The following is a 22,783-nucleotide window of genomic DNA, read 5'->3' on the forward strand; positions in this document are numbered from 1 at the left end:
GCGGAAACTAGCCTTTTCAGTAGCCCAGCAGCTTTCCTCCCTTTACATTTTAGTGAGTCACACTTATGGAGGAAGGATTATTACACTATTTATATACACTATATATTATTTACACTATATATTATTTACACTATATATTATTACACTTATTACATGGAGGATTATGAGATGTGGCTATCACCTGAAGTTCAGACTTATTCTTCAGTAAAGCCTTGTCACTTTTCCTACGGAAGTGACCTACCCTCAACTCTTATTACCTAGAAAGACCATGCTACCCAAAAAGCTCTGAACCTCTGTGATTTCATGGCATGAAAAGGGTGGTGACGAGAGCCTCTGATGCCCATTTAAAACTGTATTGCTTGCATTAATGACCTGACAGTGAAGAGTGGTATCGACAGGGGCCCGACAAGGTAGATGTTCTATCTTGTATCTCTCTCTGGAGGAGCCCATGCTGAGGTTTGCATGGTCTCCAGCTCGCCAGCCAGCCCCCTGGGAGAGGGCTGAGGCCTGACCAGGCACCTTGTTGTCTTCTGTGGCGTTGCTATGCCCTTACCGAGTTTCTGCATGCCCTTTCCTTCAAGGGTTACATGACGGAAACATGACTTAAACATTTTATATGTCTCAGTTATTTACCATAGTGAACATGATCAAGGCCCTCATTAAAGGCCAGACATTAGCAATTACATCTCTGTGTGTGGGGCAGGAAGGGCCCCATCAGGAACTCCAGTGTGTATTTGATGAGGACAGATGCAGCAGAAGCCCTGCCACCTACTGAAGAAGTCCCATGTTAGTTCTTGCTGTTATCCTAACCCAGCCCCTCCTGTGCTTTTCCATCCCTGTGGAGGAAGTGTTGCTTAGATAAAACAGAAGATTCTCCAGCAGTAATATTTCAGTCCTCCAAATGTGGAAGAAACTAATGGAAAAATGAAGAAGGTTCACCTGCATCAAACTGAAACAGTTTTCTCTCTTCATGCCAGTAAATCTGTTGGGCAGATTTTAACTGCTATCCTTCTATTTTTTTAAATTGTCATGAAGAAGTGGCATGTCTTTTTTTTTTTTTTTCCCCAGAGCATGATATGTTTTTTAATACAGAACTCTTACAAAATGATCACTGTTCATCAATTCTGAAGTGGAAAATGAAGTGCAAATTTGGAGAATCTGTAAGTCCTTGGATCACTGACCAAGATCAGTTAACATGAATTTTAACAAAATAAAACCCTCAAAATAACTCTAAGACTGATTTTGCTAAATGCTAACAGGCTCCAACTCCAGAAATCCTCCTGAAGAAAGTTACCATAGGAAAGCCCATGAAATAACTACTGATACTGAAGGGTTAGAGTGACCTTCTTATATATTAAACTTCAGATATCAATAGGAATTCAGGATTTAAACAACCATGCTCTTGATAAAACATCTGACCTTTTTATTTGCAGCTCAAAACTGATGCTGAAATCTGCATTTTCAAAATGCTGAACAGAAAATCGAATGCCTGTAGAGAACTGAGAAGAAACAAAACAGGTTACTAAAAATGGTTGATCTCTCCATACCAAGAAAGCAGTACTGTTCAACATTGCATTTCACAGACTTGCATAGGATAATGTTGCTTTTTAAAATTATTATGAAAAAATATCATCTAGTTGTTTTCAGGAAAAAATACCATCCTGCCTGTGTATGTCAGCAGATGGAAAACTTGGCTGGACAGAGGAAAGATCAAGAGGAACAGAGAAGCATACTCCCAACAACACAGCAGTGGGCCCTTCTTCATCCAGACAGTTTTTGCTTTACTTTGCCAAGCCAAAAGAAAATAATAGCTGTCTGGCACCTCTCATCCCTGCCTCCATCCATGCATGCATGCCTTTGCCCAGGTCTCCACGGTTTCCTGCTCCTCCCGTTGTCTCTGTAACTGTGACACCTGACCCGCATGCTTTAGGTGTTGCGGGGCTAACTGATCACCTGTTTTTCTTCTAGAAGCTAAATTAGCAGCAGCTTGATGTTTTAATTTTGTTTAGTTTGCATTTTTTCATTGCAGTTCAGTTAAGAGGAATACAACTTCAAAATTATATTTGCAGTTTAGTTTGCCACAACTTGCAGCATGTAACCACAGAAGACAGATAAAGGGTAAAACACGCAGTTCCCAAAACCGAAGCAGGTAAGGGCTTCCACTGGTCCTCCCTTGTGTTTATGCAGACCTTGCTTCCTCCCTCTGATAATTTCCATTTGCTTTGCAAGAAGGGCATGGAGTAAAGCAGAACGAGTTAGTTCAGAAGAGAGAATGGAATAGCAGGGCTAACTAAAGAAGGAATATACAATAGCATATGGTGGCATCTCTGTAATCCTCTTGTTGGACATATTTACAGCCCCAAATACAGCCCAAGTGGCAGGGGAGCAGGGGGAAATGCCACCTGCCCTCCATCTTAAATTAATAAAATTGTACTGCAATGTTTGAATGAATGTTTTTAAATGCCTCATTTCAACTGCGTGTGTTTTAAATCTGGTAATTTTTGAAGTGTGAATTTTGCATTGAGACTGACAGCAAATCTACAGCCTGTAATCTGCACAAATTCTCACTCCCCCCTACCTCCCTTATTGCCTGATGGTAGAAATTCCTGCCAGATAACTTGCACACTGTGCTTTCATTTTTTTAGAAAAAGATGGTTACATATAGCCATATTCTCCGTGTGGAGAAACAATATCCCTGAGAAATCCATCAAAAGGCATTAGGAAACGAGGACATAATTCCTTAATCTCTGCCAATACCTGATTAGATTATGGGGGGAGGAATGGAGAAAAAGAGTTGTCTCCTTGGTTTACTTTCCTTAACATACTTGGGGTACCATTGTCAGTAACAAGACAGGACCCAACAACGTAGAGTTTTATGTTTAGAACCTAGATTCACCATGACTGAAGAAGAGGCATTTTCCTCTGTGGGTGTCACTTCAGATATTTAAGCAACTCCTTTTCCCCAAGCATTATTTTTTAAAAGTTTTCATTCAATTGTCCTTCTTTCCTCACTTGCAGTGGTGCATCACTGAATCTTAATCCATCTCCAGAATGAGATTTAGCTAAAGTGTTTCAATTACTTCTTTCAGTTGTCCTACACTGAAAGCAGTATTGTCATCATAAAAGAAATTACAGTTAAAATCTTTGAATTATGACCATTTTAATGTCATTGTTATAGCTAATCTTTTTGGAATTAAAATCTTTAAGATGCAAAGATAATGCTCATTACATTAAACAGAAGCTGAATAGCTGACTTGTAATAGAGATGTAACCTATTTTTAAGACCACTTTTTGGAGATTATTTTAACAACTCTATCTATATTTCATTCACCTTTAAAAATACAATGATTTTTTTTTAATCTTGGAGACAAAAATTTCCAAATATTCAATTCAGCATTTCTCTTACTGTTTTTACTAATCAGTCTATATAATTTTTTTATCTACTTATAGCAGAAAAAAGATTTGATGAACCAAAGATAAAATTTTCCTCAGATAGAGCAGACATGAAATGCAGTTTTGATGATCTATTATACCCCTGAGGCTTAATCCCTTATTTAATACTGAAAGACACTCCTACTGTATGAGTCTAATAAGATGCAGATGTTGCCTTTGTATGGTCGTATGACTTTGTTAAGTAGCCCTTGAAGCTGCTACTAAAAATGGGGTAAAGATGCTCACATGCCCTTGCTGAAAACCCACTGAGGCCAAAGGAGTTGAATTTGGTTGAACTTGTAACTTAGCGATCACTCAACCCCCTTATAATAGGACATTCATTTTATCAGAATAGTTTAATTTTATTTAAAATTTCCCAAGTGAAGTTAGTTTCATGAAAATTACATTATTTTCCACATTAGTAACAACATGTATCTTTGAAATACATGACATTTCTGCTATTACTGATAAGCTTTAATCTGTTACTATGTTTGACAGGATCTAGGAGTATGCTGGGAGACAGACTAGCATTTCTTCAAGTGTCTTAGAGTGCATATGAAAGACAAACCTCTGTGCCCTTGAAGAATCAGTTTGGTAAGTATCAAGAAATAGGCAAGATCTTCCAAGCCTCCCAGTCTTCTAACCTTATTTCTATTAATTTCTATTAACTTCCAAATTCTTCTACCACGACTTATAATAAAACCTACATCTCAACCTGCTAAGGCCGCTGAACAGGCATTAGGAAGCTTCTCAGTCTGAACCATTTCAGTGTCATAAATAAGTACTTTGAGCACTCTTTGCCAGTGAGATGGCATCACAGACATTTAGTTTGCATTCTGGGCCATATGGTACTGTGCTTTTCCTTTCCATTTCTTTTTATCGTCTTTTTTACCTTTCCATCTTTTTTCAACCACAAAGATATTACTGAAAAGGTTTAAGTCATTTTTGTGGCCAGTAAACAATTTTAAGGTCCCAGATTTTCAGAAAGTCAGAGATATACCAATTTTGATGACAATAATGCATTTTGAAGATGTGAAGTGTCAGCCAATTCTGTAGCTCACTGCAGAAATATCCCATGGGTTATATCACGAAATCCTGACATAACCCTCATACTCAGAAGTTGATCTTAAAGAGTTCAAGAATTCTAGTATTTCAGGGTGCTGAAATACTAGAAAAGGCATTACAGTGACTCAATAGTTAAGAGTTTTAGGAATGTTTTATTTTTGACCTAACCGTCCCTTCCCACTCCCTCGCAACTTCCACAAAGAGTCCCTTTCTGACCGAATATTTTGAGAATAACTGATCTCCTGCCAAAGCAGAATTGTTTTGCAAAATTGGAAATGGATCAGAGCAACCTTTTGTGATTTATGCCATTTGTACAAAGGACTGGTATTTTGCTTTTGGAAGTACGTTTGCCATCATAAATATGTTTGGACTCAAAAAGCTCAAGTCCTTTCACCTTTACTAAGCGTCCAGGAGAGCTGGTTTCAAAGGTTAAGTTAGGCTTTAGGCTTTCACTCACTATAATCAAACATTTCTGCCATCTGGCTATGTAATGCTCTATCCTTAATTTTCAAGGGTTGTACTCTTTTGTTGTAAGCCAGAATATCCTTAAACATGTTACAAGCCCTGCTGGTTTATTCTGCTATTTCTAAGTCTCTCTTTATGAAGTATTTTGTCTAGAAATATTTGGTAGTGGTGCATTTATGGCAGCCTTAGAGCTGATTTTAGTTATGCCGTGAGAATTTATAAGGAGACAGGTGAGAGCAGTACTGCTTTAGTGGCTGCTAGCATTCCTGAAGTCTTCACACTGCTAGCATTTTGGGTCAAGGATGATGTGGAAACAGGGCTTTGGATTCAAAGGGAGTAGTGTGAGGAGCTGTAGTCTAATACCTCCATATTCAGACCTTTCTGTTGCTTATGTTTATGACAACAGGCAAACCACAAAGATTTGCTCCTAGCTTTGCATACAGTATTAGTGTCTCTTGTGTTTAATCTTCCTTTTCTCTTCCAAAATCATGGGGTTCTATGCTCTGCCACCTTCCCCCCCTGCCCTGCATCCCAATCATCCACAAGATTCTTGTCCACCTCTGCCTGTACCTTGAGAATTTGCTTCTGCCATGACACTAACCAGGAAACCACTAAGCAAATAACTAAATTTGCTGGTTTTCTGGTATAAGAAATCATCTGCCGTGACTTGGCATTTAACTTAGTGCTTCAGCCCATCATTGCCTCCCATGATCCCATTATGAAAACTCCATTCGTCAGAAAGATTTTCAATTACTCTTACTTTTTAGAAGTTTTATTTAGTAGAATAAAACAAAAACTACAAAACCTTTTAGCCCTCTTCTCTATGTCTTTCCCAGAAAATGTTTATAAGTACCCCCTTCAGACTTCTAGTTCACAGTAGTTCTACAGAGAAGGATCCTCACCAGGCAGGTTCCTGCTCCCAGCAGGTCCATCACCTGGAGTCCATTTTTCAATGGTTTCCAGCTCCTTGTAATCCCAGAGTGTCTCCCTGGGACTGCTTGTGACCATAAAAGCAGATGACTGTATGAGACACCTGGTCTCGTATTCACTTTCAAAAGCTCTATGACTGATCTAAAGCTAACCCTATGATCCAAACAAACTTATTCTAGTCTCAGTCTCCTGTTATATGACCTGTTTGGTTCTCTTATGGAGGGTCAAACAGGAACTGCGTCAAGATTGTAAGAGGTGGGGAAAACACCCCTTCTATAGAGTCTGACGAGTGAAATATTGATCTTCCATGGGACAAACCTTAACTTAGTAGGGATTTTGAAAATACTAAGGAGATTTGCTTTGGTTTCTTTGTAAAGCCCCAGGTCCAAAATGAAATGCAAACAGTGGTAGTTTTCAATTAAAGGCTGGTTTTTATTCCTCATATATGTTCATCCTGTTGACTGCTTCATTTTTATTAGGACAGCTTTTTATCTAGGTATAGAAGCTTGGATTATTTGTTTTTAGTTAAATATTCATAGCATTTATGAGTTTATGAGCTGGAATTCCTCTGCAAGGGCACCCATGGCCAGACATTCCCATGTTCAACACTTCTGGGATTGCCCTGAACTGTTTTGTCATGAAATAGAGACAAGTGATGACAACTGTGGAATGGGTAGCACTTTTTTTATCTCCAAACCTATGTTTAATCCTTATCTGCTCTCCATCATCAGTCATTATTCAGTTCCACTTTTGTCTAAAAACAAGGCTGCCAGTGTTCCATCTAATGTGTACTATGATTTATGAATAGCTGTCTTAGGAAAATGTTTAGAATGACATTAATAACTGGAAGGAAAACTTGATTCCAACCACATTTTCATGGATATAAATCATGATATAAACTGATAAGACAACCCTTACGCACTCAAGACAAGAATCAGGCTAAAGAAGCTGTCATTTACTATACATATCTTAAGTAGAAAGAATACTAAAAGGGAGAGAGAATCAGATCACATTATGGATTGGGATCTCTTCTCATTATACTAGTGCAACTTCTGTGACTTAAATTGAGTCACTCTCGTTTTCTTTACAGTAAGTTAAATAAAACACAGGCTCTAGCATCATTAATCTTTTAGAACAACAAATGTTAGTTTTTCAGAAACACTGTTCTGCCCGTTATTAAACCAACAATTTCCTGCCCAAGTAAATAATGTGGTTTATGTGCTGCTTACTGGGACACATTCTGCTAATTGAATAGATTTCCATTTGCTCCCCTTTAAAATTCAATTAGATAAAAATCAGTGAATGCATCTGGTTTTCCCTTACGTTTGCGCCAGCCACCATGGGGTTCCCAAGATCACAAACCACCATTCTAGTTTCATTTTCCATCTTGTAATCACAGCTCAATACACGCAGTGCCTGTAACAAAAGGACACCAATAACGAGGTCAGAGATCACAGTGAAATGTATCCAGTTGGGAAAGTGATGCCTTTTTGACTGTGACATTTCTTTTGATTTCAGACACCTGCTCAGTGCACTATCAAAACATTTAATTGGTTATTGTCAGACAATGGGGGAAAACTGATGCCAGAGAAAAACAAACAGGAAAGTTTCCCAGTACCTTAAGAGCCATGATGAGATCATTCTATTTCTAGTTTTAACACACTGCTTTGTTGTTGTGAATCATTCCTATACCCATAATGACTCAACAGAGAAAAAAACTGGGTGAGGAGAAAAGGCTTCACATTAATTGCAACAGTTGTATTATCCATCACTAGAAATCTCTATAGCGAATTTCTGGCATAGGCAGAACTTTATTATGGACCAAGCCTAGAACTTCATTCTCTAACCTATGGTAAAGTACTTAGTACTTACACTTACTGTGTTTATAATTTAGCAACAAAGGAGATAATAGATTTTCACATTATCAGAAATAAAGGCTTTAGTTGTTTGCAGCAATAAGTACAACAACTTTTTCCGGCAACTGTTCAAAGTCCAGTTCTTACCTAACATTTCTCAGGCAGTTTTGTTTGATAACTTTGAGAATACATTGATACAATTTCCCTCTAAAGCTCTTAATATAAAATGTATCCTAAGTTTTGCGTGGGTTTTTTAACCCTTTAGTCTTTACCACTACTTGTTATCATCTGTAAACAAAACAGACTGTATAAAAGGAAGAACAGCTATAGAATACTGCAAGTTAGGAGATACGGAGCAAGACAAAGCAAGAAAACGTGTTTGTTTTTTTCTGTTTTTCCCTCTGGCATATTGAATAAAAGAAAATACTTCCATATATGTGCAGAAGTAACCCAGCTTTGTAAAAGCAGGACGCAGCTACTTGTTACTATAAAGGCTCTGCTGCTACCTTTCCTCTCATTTTGTGATTCTCAGGGGTTGAGCAGCACGTGCCACGTCATGCTCGTTATATAAAAAGACCTGGGAAATCTCCAGACCACTGACTACCAATTCATTCCTATCTGTAAAAGCCAGCATGGACATACTGACCTTATCATTTCCTGAGATTAAAATAAAAGGTAGGGCATGTCCCCAAAGGAGCCCATGTGAAGCATGCCCTCAGTACACACCTCATTGTACACTGACACTTTTACAATTTGCCAGGAGGAAACAAAGTTTGTTACACAGCACGTCCAAGGCACTAATAGCCTTTCCAAGCCTCTCTAGGGTTGGGAGTGAGGGATTTTTACATTCTTTCCAGCTGGTTAATTAGAGGTAGGAAGAAACACATGGGAGAAGAGAGGGTGTTAACACAGTTGAAACCAAGTTTGTCTGGAAAATTGTTCATTTTAGCTTGATGTGTGGGTTTATAGTTTTGATTTTATTTGGGAGAGGGGTTGAAATTGAGGTCTAAATGTTAGAAAATAAATATTTTGTCTATATTTGGCAGTTTCTTTATTAATGCTGTATCATAGACCAGCACAGAGGAAATCAGCCCTTATTGCACATTTTTGTCCTTCAAAGGCTGAGCAAATAGAGGAGTTTTCTGAGTAGGTTTTCTGCAATTTGGAGGCTATGCTCTTAGACTGAAAATTATTAATGGCACGGAATTTATATGACCAGAATCACAAAAGCTAATTTGTGGAGCATAAAGAGGTGCCAAAGGGTCAACTGAGGTAGAATTTCTTCCATACTAAGATTTATTGTCTTTGTTTTTTCACTGATCACCTTTTTGAGGTGGTTAAGTACTACACAGGAAAATTAAAACCAGGCAGGAAGCAAGCAAGAGCAGAGACTTACACACCCAGTATTGTCAGTATCACTGAGTTCATATGTAACTTAGCCAGATGGAAGGTTTTGCCACAAAACCCTTCTACCTGCCACTGGTAGCAATTTATATTTTTATACCAACACATGGTCTTTTTGGCAGTCTTGAGCAGAAGCAAAACCCGAACAATTAACACATGTGCTCCCAGGGTGCATTTTAACTACAAATTATTGGATGCTTTAAGTAATCCAGGCAGCCTACAAACTTGAAACTCTTTCTGGTGGTCTTAGTGATGAATGACTAATTGACGCCAGGATAGTTAAGCACAACAGGCTGCAGAGTAAAACACCTCCTCTCTTTCTTTGATCAACACGTTCCAATTTTATTTTCTGAGGAAAAGTGGATTACGTACTGGGTGCCAGAATCAAGCTGCTCATCTAGCTGATGTATGAAGAACTAGTGATTGTCCTCACAAGGCTCAAATCGCATCTCATCCAGCCAGCCACCATGTACTTATACTAAGAATTTTCAGGTAAGACAAGAAAGTTTTTCCTATTTTAAGAGAGTGTCATGCTTTAGTTCAGAAAGGCATGGGGATAATGGCTCAGAGCTTACCCATTACAATATAAATCTGGTTGTGATCTGCAACAGCTCTGCAGTTTCCAGCCTGACCAAGAGACAGTTATGCCAAAATACATAAAGTTTTTGGTGTTGAACAAATACCTATTAGGGCTTTGTATTTGCCTGATTTACTTCTACTAATTATTCCATGAGAATTTGGGTTCCAGCCATTGCTACTGAGGCAGTATTGAGCTGTTCAACATGGGGAACTCTTTCACTGGGAAAAGGATTAGTGCACAGTATTCAGGCAACAGCTTGGGGTTCAAACACACAATCACGCTATTGTAGTGTAAGAATGTACCATATAGCAACTATATACCCTCTCTGGATCTACTGCTGGCCATGGAAATGTGAAGTAATATAACGTGGTTATACTTTTTTCATTGCAGCTAATTCTAGTAACTCCACACCTAATGCATATAGGCAGTTATTACAAGCCAATGCGTTTCCAGCAGCTAGTAAAGCTGTGGTAATTTACTCATTTACCCGGTCTCTGGACCTTCTAAGTGTTTTCACAATACAACTAATAAATAACACGTTTGATTTTATTGTAAGTCATTGTATTTCATTAATCAGCTTTTTGACTGAAGTATCAGTATGTGCAAGAATCAATGAAACTTCGAAATCACATTGTGGACCTCAAACTGTAAGAACACAAACAATCAGTTGGCTCTCTGCTTGCATATGATCACATACATCTCTGCAAAATGCTACTCTCTTGATTTGGTTGCTCAGTCTATGTATGACATGCTACAGAATCAGGCCTGAGATAACAAGATAATGAAAACTGAGGCAGGTCAAACACTATATTCCATAAAGCTGAAGGGAAGGAGTAGAAGGCAAGTGAATTTTCAGTTAAGTTGGTGACTTTAACACTTTCTGAGTGTAATTCAAATGATATAGAATAAGCCAATAAATTGTTCCAGAAAAATCAGGTTGGACAGGAAGCCCTTAAGGGATACATTTGTCTCTCTATTAGATAGACTAAATCCAGAGTAGCTTCATAATAAAGTAGCCTATTATCCCCTAGGAGTTACTTTGAAATGATGGCAGCATAATAGAATGATTTGATTCTAAAGATTTTTCAGTTCCATCAGAAATGTATCAAGTGATTTATTCAGCTCATTACATTTCATTTATTCTGCTCTCAGTCTATGTGTTTTGCTGGCTCTGAGGTGAATATTATCTCTGCCTTAATACAAGGAATTCTGTTTTTTGGAGAAAAACAGCTATGCAGAGGACTGTAAACACTGACACATCAAAGAGTCAATGAAATCCTTAGATGCAAAGCTTTAAAAGCATGATTGCAACAAGCTCTACCACAAAGCCACCTGTCTGATGAAATTACTCTGCATTAAATTAAGTACATTTCAAGAGCAGTCACAGATGCCCATTGGAAGGGTGCAGTGCAAACACAAAAATAAGACGTGAAATCTTGACTCCACTGCAGCTGACACCAAAATGTTAATTTTCATCTATGGTCCATGTCTCAAAGTACCCACAGACTGAGAGACCTTTTTCCATAGGCCTCAGTGTTTACTGCATACCAGTGTGATAATTTTTTCTGGGCTCTTGTCAAGCGGTTCAAATTGCCATTTTTTTTAAGCCCTATAGGTTGAATTAAGTCCCTCTTTAATTTATACTCATTTATACTATGATCCCTAAGAATTTGGTCATCCTGGTAACACATGAACCTCTTATACATAGCAGTCTGATCACTCTGGGGAAAAAAAAAATGAAAAAACCTGCTAATTCTTGTTTTGAGTGGTCAAATTATTTTATTTGTACATTTAGACAGAATGAATTAAATTAGAAAACAGAACAGGAAGGATATAAAAGAATGTCTGATTTTAAAAATGTGGTTTTAATTTCTAAATTTTCTTTTTAAATTACAAAGATTATATATATTTCTTTGTCATGCTCACAGCAGTTTTAGGTGACATATGGCAGTACAGAAAAGCAACTGAATACATACAAAAGCCAACCTCCACCAGCAGTTAAATGCCAGCAAGTTTTAGCTTTGTCTTTCTGAAGAAAATTACAATATCAATTCCTTTTCCAAATGCACTTAGAAGTTAATTTTTTAGTTTATCTAATGGAACCACACTATCATAAAAACCATAGTTTTAAAAAATATACATTTACAGTTTAAAAACGATAGGAAGAATAAACTTGCTTTCAGTACCCTATGTCATCCTTGTGAAAAATGTACCTGCAATGTGGAAGGGAAGACACTAAGAATGACATAGATAGTAGGACTAATGTTTTGATCCTTCTCTGGAAGAACATAATGAAATCTCTTTGAATGGAATAAGTATGAAGAGTAAGAGAATATGAAATAAATTACGTGTTGTAGTGGACTAAGTAAATGTGGGCAAAATGAAGGCAATTTTTCTATAAAATTGGACTTGTAAAAAACATATTTTATCTTCCACAAAATCTGAAGAAAATGAAAAAAGTTGCATTATGTTTCCCAGACTTTTAAAACTGTATTTTCAAGAGAACAAAAACATCAACATTCCTTCCCAACCCATTCTAGCTTTTCCTTATTCTTCCAAAGCACCAGAATCTCCCACCTCTTTTTTTTCTTTTCTTTCCCCACGAGTCTACACTGATGGGACTACAAAATTCAATTTTTCCTAAAATAATGAAAAGTCCTGAGTGACTTCTGTCCAGTCCAAAGATACGTGCTAATATATGCTGTGAGTTTTGGAACAAGTGCCTCCCCTGACATCCTTGGCAATGGCCAAAAGAACAGCCAAAGAGTCCTAAAGAGCAAAAAAGGAAAAGTATAACTAGGTGTAGTATATTAAAGAGAACTTAAGTTTTGAAGATCACAGTCTGAAAAAACAGAGGTTATGCTAAGGGAACAAAAGAAACAGACAACAGAAGGAGGCTGGTGTCTTTACTTATTTGTTTCGTGCACAAAGATATGCTTCTGAGAAACGAGATTGCAGAGAATTTCCATATTCTCATCTTCTGTGACATCATTAATCTTGTAATTTTTTTCAAATTGAGTTAAAAGCCCATTAATAAAGACACTGACAGAAGGAGAACAAGGAAATACCTTGTAAGTTACTTTCAACTTCCTTAAAAACATTTGCCTTTAGAAAGGAAATTAACTTGCTTTCTCCCACTCTCACCCTTGATGCCCTTCTGAACATTCCAGGCACTGAGAGAAAAAAGCAAGTTCATGTTGCAACAGCTTGGGAGATTTATGTGCAGATGAGACGATTCAGACTTGCTGTCCAGCAGAGAATACATGAACACTCTGCTTGTTTGCAGGATAGTGTTTCATCTTTGCTCTTAAAAAACAAACAGTCCCGAAAAGGAAACACTGTATGTTCTGTACAGCTCAGCAGGACTTTAGTCAACATTAGTCCTTCTGTGAACACTGGCACATTTTACATTATAACTGCTTTTTTGGCCTATCCGTAAGATAAAATAATTGACTACTAAAGATCTACTAAAGGAGATCTACTTTGTCAAGTTTATACTGCAGTTAATGTTCAACTATTCAGGATATCAGAGACTAGGATACCCTTAATAATAGTAAAACAGTGGTATGCTGTGAGCATGAGAGTCCAAGTGTCAGGTGTTCATCAGGGCTCATTAATTCCAACTGAGAGCTGGTACCATGGGATCCAAGGTTGGAAGCACTCAGGGGATTCTGCGCTATCACTCTCTGCTACTGGTAGGGTTTACTGGTTCAAAATCTGAATGATGTGAATACCTTTAGCCCTAGGAGAAATGTGACAGTATTTGTGTGGTATTACGACTAAGTTAATAGCAAGGGGCTGGAGCTGCGCTGGCTCTGAAAAGAACATTCCTGACCTTCCCATCTTCTGGTGACATGGCTAACTCTTGCCTGGACTGTGTGAGCAAGGACAGCTGAGAGTCAATGGAATCTCCCTTCCTAAGAGCCACCTCTCTCCTTGTTGCTTTCAGCTGGTATAGCCTATATAGCCTACAACCTTGTTCTCAGTTGTTCTGGTTTATTATCGTAAACATTTTGATTTTCATTTACCTTGTTGTTGCGTTCAACCCCAGTGTAATCTGCTTCAGGTGGAATCTTTATATGTAGCTCAGCTTCATAGGCTCCTTCCCCATCATTCCTTGGATTTATTATGAGCATGACACAGTTTTCTTCCCCAATTATTAGCTGATCTTTATCTCTATACAGAACATACTATTTGTCAGGAGTTAAAGCACGCACAATTACGATTTACGTATGAATAAAGCAAAAGGACATTTTGCTCTCAGAGCGTCTGTTCTGGAAAATATGCTGTGAACACAGAATGAAACATTTTCCATAAAAAATGACCCCATGGAAAAGCATGCCAGCACCTGTGTAGGAGAGAGGTCAAGAGAAAACAACACCACGGACAATTAAAGTGCACTACCACAGAACTGGAAAGTTAGTTGTACAAATCCTGACTACTTTCTAACCAGCAAAAAGTATCAAGCGGAGAAATTACAAGGGTCCCATCAGCATTATTTTCTAGAGGGCACAAAGGTGGTGGGATTCCAGTTTTCCCCTTGTGCCCATTGTAAAATGAACAATGACAGAAGATCTCCTGAGACCTGCAATGGCACAGTGGCCTTTCACAGCTATGGGCTGATTTTGATGGCACAGAGTCAGATAACTGTCAGAGGTTCCCCACTTGTCCTGCTTGGCATATTTCTCCCTCCATAGGAGGAACTGTTGCCATGTTTTGAAATTCTTTTATTCTGAGATTAATTTACTTCACTGTATACTGAGTTCAGGAGAATTGTGTCCCAAGTTCAAAGTCACTGGCACATTGAAATAAACAAATTTAAAATGTCCTTTGAACAACAATTTGTATTATCTCTTGGCATTCAGAGAACTAGAACCACTCCTAACAAACACTTGCAAACTGTATTTTCTATGATAGCCATTCAACATCATGAATGTTTCTGACAAAGATACATTTTCAAGTGTGTATTTCTCTATTTCTTTGTTTTTTAGATGAAATGGATGTACAAATTAAAACCTGGAAATCAGGTAAGAATGAATAGGTATAGCAAACAACAGAATTGTATTCTACTTATTTCATTCTGTTAAAGCAGTTAGAAGTGTCTGGATTTTGTTATATACAGCATCATTTATTTTATTTAACTTACGGCGTAGCAGAAAGCTGCAAGTCAGGAATACACAAGTTGTCCTCCCCGCAGTCAACCAGAATGTAAGCCTGTATTGTTGCAAAATACAAATATTATAATACAGGGACTACATGCTTCAAAGTCCAAATCACTTCATTAAGTATCACTAACCTAAATGTCTTAAATATCACTAGCACTGCTGTAGGGAATTAATCGCCTTCTCCTTTCTAGAATTTCCTTTCCACAGGAGTAGTTGGAGAGTATTTAGACTATCAACTATGTCCTTAACAGAACAATATCATCCTTCAGCTCCTTTCCCACACTAACTTGGCTTATGTATTCTAGAATGCAATCAAAACTATGAATACAACAAAGTTTTGGAAATGCTTTAAAGGCCTGCCTAGTACTATATTTATATTCAATTTACATTTTGAATTAATTAAATCCTTGTTATGTAATTTCTGGGCATGATATTCTGTTTTAAGGAAGACAACACCCATAGTAGTTGTAAATGCTTTCACGTTTAAATACAGAAAATGTGGCATGCAAAATTCATACCTGTTCTGTTACTGAGCTTTTCTGGTAATAGTTCAGTATTGGCTTCACAGTCAAGCTATCTTCAAAATTGGATTCATCCAAACTATAATTCAAGTTTATACTGATGGGAGATAATTTATCCCTAAATTCTGTTTCATCCTGTAAGTGACAATCACATAATAAAAAACAATGGTTTAACATAATTATTTCAGATTAGTATGGTATGGCAACAGATTTAGACTTTAGTTTTTATTGAAGGTAAAGATACAGTTCTTTGACAGCTGCTGGCCAAATGTAGTGTCATTAGGAAAGCAAAGTGACTCACCAGTATCTGGAATGCCCAGAACACATTGCCTCCACAGCCCCACATCTGGAAGAAGCTGGCTGAGCTGAGTAAACTCAGAATTTTTTCAAAGCATTAGCCTAAAATGAAGCTGTTTAAAAGAGACACAGAACCAACTCCTATCAGCTACTGCCCACCGTCCTTTCGGAACGGAGGTAAGGCATGTGTGGATTTGTGGAGGTAATATTGTCCGTTTGTTCCATAACCAAGAATTTATATGGATTAGCAATGGTAAAACTCCACCACCTTTATGGCCTAGATACTTGAGACTTCTCCATTTCATTTCTAGGACCAGTCTTGGAACCTGCTTCAATTGCATGATATAATTCCAGCTGCAAGTGAGTAACTAATGACCCTTTCTCCTTCACAACTTCAGTTCCATAGTTTTAATTTTTCTACAAACATTTTAAAATATCTCAAAAACATTTTTTAAAATATATGAATTTTAGGTCAATATTGCTGGTGACAGTCCTTTAAAATATCTGTTGAAACTGAACTGGAATGATATTTAACATGTTTAGTTGATTATCCCACTGTGAATACTAAGGGAGAGCAATCCTGCATTTTTGTATCAGGAGATGCAGTATTTAATGAATTTCCAGAAGAGTACAAAATGAATGTATTTGTACACAGAGGAACTGTACACTCTTCTTCAAAGGAAGTCTTTAATACACTGACAAAAGCTGAGCCAAAGATTTACATAGGAAATTTTGCCCAGGCAGATAAATGTTCTGGACACCCCGATGAGGCCTTTCTTATCTTGCATTTCTGTAATTTTGGGATCTAAGAACAATGGAAATTGTTCTTCCTTTTCCAGTGGCTCTTTTTCTTATTATTATTTTTAAATCCCTGATACTACTCAAATTATGATGACAGTTCAAAATATTTTAAACAACTTACTCTGAGATAAACAAGAAAGTCCTGACAATGGAGCTGTTTCTGTCTTTCTATCACAATGGAGAAGTAATGATGTGACTGATGGTAATCAAAGAAGAGGGTCCTCTTAACAGCTCCTTTCTGTTTCAATGAATCTAATTGCAATTCACCTTTCAGCACTAAAGGATACAAGTAAATAAAATTTATTTATTTAACATGGAAAGAAAAAATAGGAAACAATTCATTATATATTATAGTTAATTACTCTAACAAAGTCTTCCAAGCAAAACTAATGCATACTTTAAGTGCCTGTCTGTTAAACAGCACACTAGTTTTTGATCCAAAGTATGACAAACGTGTAATTTAAGCTTTCTAATTTCAGTTACAGATCATATGTGTATAGGACTTTTGGGGTTTTTGGGGGGGGGCTGTTTTTTTTTTTCCAAAACAGAACGTTCTCCAACAGGGTACATTCTTGGTTTTATTTGGAAAATGGCTTAAACTGAATCAAAAATCCTGCATGTGAATAATAAAAGCTTTTTGTTACATACAGTTTTGGGTTTTTTTAAACTGCATTTTCTTGCCTCAGGAGGATCTCACTATCGTCTTTCAAGGTGTAAGAAAAAAACACATCTCAAATTGAGTAGGCCAGAGTGAATTATAGGAATATAAAACATTTCTTACCTATCTCATCTGAAATACTTTGACCTTCAAAGTCTGCGCAGACTCTTACAGTAAAGCTACATATAAAAAAATAGAAGTAATTATTAGCAGAGAGTGAGCTAACCTGGGAATCAGGAGTTCTCAAATCATACCTTTTAAGTTTTTTTCTCCTTTTCTTAAAAAGATGTTCATTGAAACTTGTATTTAGCTACCTACGATATTCCCAGACTAAGTTAGCAAATCTCCTAGGCTCCACTAATAATCAAAGACAGCGTCTGAATATCCTCCTGGGAAGGGTATGGAGAAGAGTCTCTGTTCCTGGTAATTCTTGAGACAGCTTACAGAGATCACCCTTCTAATACTGTTGGCAAAGTTGGGTTCCTTATGTTGAGTTCAGCAAATCACCTTTCTATAAGGCTGTCTGCAGAAGTCCTTTCTGGTTCATCACGGTCAAGTAAGAAAACTCCTTGAGCACACAGTCAACACTCAAGCTGTTTTCTAGCAAATCAAAACACACAGGATGCCAATATGTTCCACTGGCATTACAATAAAACTTCAATGATTTCAAGAGGCTATATAATTCATTCCAAACATACCAACTGAATTGTTCAATTTTTGTGGCAAAAGACTAACCAGTATTTAATTTGCTATGTTTTGCAGAAGTTGGCAGGTATGTGACCTAATCAAAGCATAGAGAAACTGTTTATTCAGGTTCATTATTTAGTATGCTAATGCAACACATTCTACACAATGCAACACATTATAAGTTGTTTTTCATTTGCCTGTTCATAGTGTATAGCAAGGTTTTTTGAGCCTAGCAATATTCGCATCACAATTGTAACGTATTACATAAACTTCACCTCAGCCATAACTAGTTCTTTCTCATAATAAACATTTATTTCCATTTCTCTGTCAGACAGGCAATAGATTTGCAATTATACTCAATAACTGACAGGAGAAGCCTTTTATAGTTTTATTGGCTGATACCTTCTAACAAGACTTACTAAAAATCAATTTAAAAAACATAAAAATTATAAATGCTTATAGAAAAGTTTCAGTTTGTAAGGAATCTATGCAAGGTCTATAAATACTTAACTGAAAACCACATTTTAAAAAAGCTTTCACAAGCAACTCTGGATGGCTAGGGAACAGTTATAGTGATGTTTGTTGATGCTATTAGTGGGGCATACTTCCCTAATGAGTGACAAAACAAGAAATCTGTCACTGGAAAGATGCTCTTGATTTTTTATTTTTGCTGTCACACTCCTCAAGGACTTCATTCTTCACACCATTATTCCCAAAGAAGTCCCATGTAATGTACAAAATTGCTCAGGTGAAAGATTTAGGACTTCCTAAAACTTGCAAGTGTTCCTGGTTATCAATCATTCTTAAAGAATATTTTTATAGCTTCAGAGAATGTTTTGTTTTGTTTTGTATATGGAAGACTCAGCTAAACATGGATTTTAGGTCAGCACTGCAAGATGTGAAATCAGCTTGGGTTAAATAAAAAAATATTTGAATTAGCCATTACTCTAAATTTCCTCACTATGTTATACTACATACTAAATTCTCCATACAGTGGATTCAAAACCAGTAATATAACCTTCAAAATAACCTGTAATCACATTCTAATTGCATGTTTGCTTCCTCTGACAAATGTAATGGAACTGTGCCACATCTGGGATTCATGTCACTCTCGTGACCTTATTAAACACCTTCCTCTTGGGAAAAAAAATTGCCTTATGCCATTAAGGTCTACTTAACTGTAGCCTTCAAATGACATTACAGTCCATGCAGAAATTGCAAATTCAGTCATATTCCTACTTCTTTATAATTATGCGTTAACACATGAAGAACCAATTATTTCCTAATACACAAGGACAAGAAGAACAAAAATGAGGAAAGCTTGTGTAACTGCATAAATGCAATTCAGACATCTGGCTTCACAGGCCAGTCTTGCATGTCATAGCATAAGACTGTATTTTCTCAAATGTAAACTCACAAACTGCCATCATGTATTAAACTCAGTTATCTCACTTTGGAGGTCTTGCGTAATTTTTGCACTGTCATGTTTAAAAAAAGATTGAGTTAAAAATCCATCCTGAAATGTTTTACTTGTTAAACAGCACAATTTCAGTGTATGTTTAATTTACTGTAATGAATAGAATAATTCATCATACACACTTGATAACCAAAGTAATGCTCTTAAGTATTACTGTAAGAGCCAGGATTTAATCCTTCCACTCTAGGCAGAGCATGTCAAAAAGGGAATGCTAGTGCAAAAAAGCAAAAGTTGGCGTTTATCAGGCTCCCAGCCTCTCGCCATGCAAGAGGCAAGACTATGGGTTTAGCACAATTCTGCCATACATTTGTGATTTTATGGATATTTAGTTCAGAAATAGTTCTAAAGACAGCACAGATTTTGATCACAAACCCAGACAAATTTAGACATGCTCATCACTTCAACAAGAAGATGCTGTGGAGATGTTGAGGGATGCTTTAGCTGTGAGAAAAAGAAAAGCAGAGGGAAAGACAGACCACAAAAGAGAACAAGAGTCTAAAGGATTTATGAGATTTAATATCTGACTCCTAGGCACAGTAAGAAATAAAATAGCTGAGCTTTCAAGCTTGCTTGTAGGAGCAATCAACCAAACAAGACAATTAACAATCAAAGGAAGAAAACTTCTGCAGATAAGAAACAACTGGGAAACAGTCCATCATCCTAAAGCATATGAACTTCTATTTGCTATCAGTCTTGCCTCTCTGAAGAGATCCCCACATCACTTTTATTCTGCAATGTCTGTCATCAGTATAAGCTTACAGTTTGAATAGTATTTGACTGTGGCTACAAAATAGAGGGAAAGCCTTAAAACTGAACACACTAGCTTTTTCTGGTAATCTTGGGGCAACAAAACAGTTTGTTTGAAATAATTTTATGTCCTTCAGGTAGACAAAAACATTTGTAATATTATTAGAACAAGAAACGTAAATACATTCCTCTTTCTTCAAAACTACTTATGGCTGGGGCAGTGGATGGGGGTAATCTCTTTAGAAGTCAAACCAAATGACCTAATATTACTCAAAATGGTTAATCCTTAGGAAATCAAAAAAGCCAGTTACTCCCAAATAACGTTTTCCAGACTGCAGTTTGTACCAGAAAGAATTTCTTCTGGTCTGGCTGCTCTAGTAGGTGAAAAAAGTAGAAAACGTACTTCAGGAAGTGAAAAGCAAGGAATTACCAGATCCTATCAGACACCATTTGTCATTGTTAACCGTTTCTTTAGCACACAGGATTGCACATGGAGAGGAAGAATGGATAATGCCCTAGAAGAAAGGCACTTTAAGCTTTGATGCTATGGACATCCATTCTGAATGAGGCTGATACCCAACGTGCAAGGTCCAAACCTCTAGAACAGAAGCTGTTATCATCTACTGATGAATAACCTTTAAAGAAATTGTTTCCTCTTTGAAGAATAATATGTAAAAGCAAGTCAATATACTGCTATTATGATGCACTAACACTTGGCCTCCTTTCAGATTTTGTTATGCCAAAGTCTAACCCAGTGACCCGCAATGACCAACATGGAGCTTTAATGCTGAAGGCTTTCCATGGCTAGGCTACATAGTATGGCCAGGCTGTGGTAACACAAGGGCTGCTAGATAACTCAAATAACTGCCTTTTGGATGTCCCTAGGGCTACCAAAAATAATACCATCAAATTCCCAGCTGCATTCGTGGCACGGCAGAGGTCTGCAACACAGCAATGGGCTTCCTGGGTACCAACTGTCACCACCTGCCACTTTCCTCCCACCAGTCTCTCAGGTGTGACGCATGCATCTTCTGACTTGTGGCCATATGACTTTGTTATCTGACTCATGGAGTCAGGTTTGCCAACAGTCTATGGAAAATCTCACACAAATCCATCTCAACAAACCACTAAGGACCTTAGGTCCATATCCATGGGGCTCGATCACATCCAGTTTCAAATTAAGTCAATGGGAAGAGAAAATACTAGCAATAGAAAGGAGCAAAATTAGAAAAATAGTCCAAAAAGTATGCAGTTAGAAAGGGTTGAAACATTATTAATTTTTGATTTTATATTTTTAGTTGGAAATTTGTATTCAGCTTTTTTTGAAGTGTATGTAGAAATGTTTCATTTACTGAATCTAGCTGACTCAAGATTATAAATATTTTATTACTGTTTTAATAACACATTTGGAGATAAAAGAACAACAACATTTTTTCAAATTATTTTTTGATAGTAGGAACTTAAGGATTAGAAATTTTAAGCAGTTTGCCTCTGGTTTGGTGGGCAGAAGGTGGATAGCTGGGTTCCCCGAAGAAGTCTGCAAGGCTCATCTCAGAATAGATATCCAAACATGAAAAGCACTAAAAAAAAATAATATATATATTCTGCAAATTGACTTTTTATCATGATAGGACAGTTCTGTGCTACTTAACTTCTGGTTAAGTCAGGTAACTACTCTGATCTGGCTCCTCTGCCAAATGGATGTAACAACATTTGCACACTACCTTAAGTTAGTGAGAGGCAGAGTAAATAAAATTTGCAGATACAATTTAAGCACAAAGTAGCAACAAAGTAGCTAGCGGACAATGGACGTCAAATGGTAATAAAGATATCAGTGCAGAGATAAATTAGATCTCTTGATCGCTGGAATCCAGTCTTGGACTTAATAAATCATATGATGTGGAAACAGCTTTTGAAAAATGTAAATGTTTGAATTATTTACCCCTTTTTACAGAAATTAACCTGCATCTTTCACATTTAAGTCTTTCTATATTTTCTTTAACAGCTTCAAAGTTGCAGAGTTTGTTCCAAATTTGTTAGTTTTTGGAAGTCAGAAATAGCCATGTTTTAAACATAACAGAGAAAGAATTACATGTTTCTAGAAGTTCAGGACAATTCTCTTAGGACTGTGCATACAAATGACTTTTTATGCATGTTTCCTCTGTGCTTCAGCTTTCCAATTTGCATCATGGCAAAAATAATATTTTGCCAATACTTGAAAATGTACAATAATCCACATTATTCATACACACATTTCCTGAAACTCTTCTGTATGAGGTTTCCTTTCATTCTCATTTTGCAGTGTCAGTTGGTAGACATTTTACACAAGTTACACAGCTGGCTAAGAGATACAGAAATCTATCCCATGGGACTGAGGAATTCTTTGCCTGTTGGAGTTTCCCTATTAATTGTTTTCATATGTACAGTACAAGCTTATATCAACTAAGGAGAAGAATTACGACATGGAAAATAGCAGTTGCTCTTCAGTCATTTTGTAGTAGGAATGAAATCTTTAGGGAGGAGTATTTTTGAATAAAGCAGACAGAAATTAAATTATGCTCCTATTAAAACTCTTGTAGATAGGAACCAAACATCTTGTGGCTTATTGTAACACAAAAATGAAAAGTAATGAAAAAAATACATGTTAAAGGTGCATGCTTTGTTTTTTCACCTGTTTTTAAACAATTTCTCACAGCAG

The 22,783-nt window shown here is 37.0% G+C and overlaps 1 protein-coding gene across 1 annotated transcript in view; it reads right to left on the reverse strand.

Moving 5' to 3' along the window:
* The window catches only part of ITGA8 (integrin, alpha 8), a gene marked incomplete at both ends in the record, with an annotated part of 77,997 nt that overhangs the window by 18,110 nt on the left and 37,104 nt on the right, over nt 1-22,783 (reverse strand). The window contains 7 exons of the mRNA XM_010282872.1: nt 1,420-1,499; nt 7,216-7,308; nt 13,761-13,908; nt 14,879-14,946; nt 15,416-15,553; nt 16,638-16,792; nt 17,298-17,353. Coding sequence (XP_010281174.1) covers nt 1,420-1,499; nt 7,216-7,308; nt 13,761-13,908; nt 14,879-14,946; nt 15,416-15,553; nt 16,638-16,792; nt 17,298-17,353 — 738 coding nt within the window. The remainder of the gene's footprint in view (nt 1-1,419; nt 1,500-7,215; nt 7,309-13,760; nt 13,909-14,878; nt 14,947-15,415; nt 15,554-16,637; nt 16,793-17,297; nt 17,354-22,783) is intronic.

Source organism: Phaethon lepturus, unplaced genomic scaffold (assembly GCF_000687285.1).
Source record: "Phaethon lepturus isolate BGI_N335 unplaced genomic scaffold, ASM68728v1 scaffold8670, whole genome shotgun sequence".
NCBI classification, from domain to species: Eukaryota; Metazoa; Chordata; class Aves; order Phaethontiformes; family Phaethontidae; genus Phaethon; species Phaethon lepturus.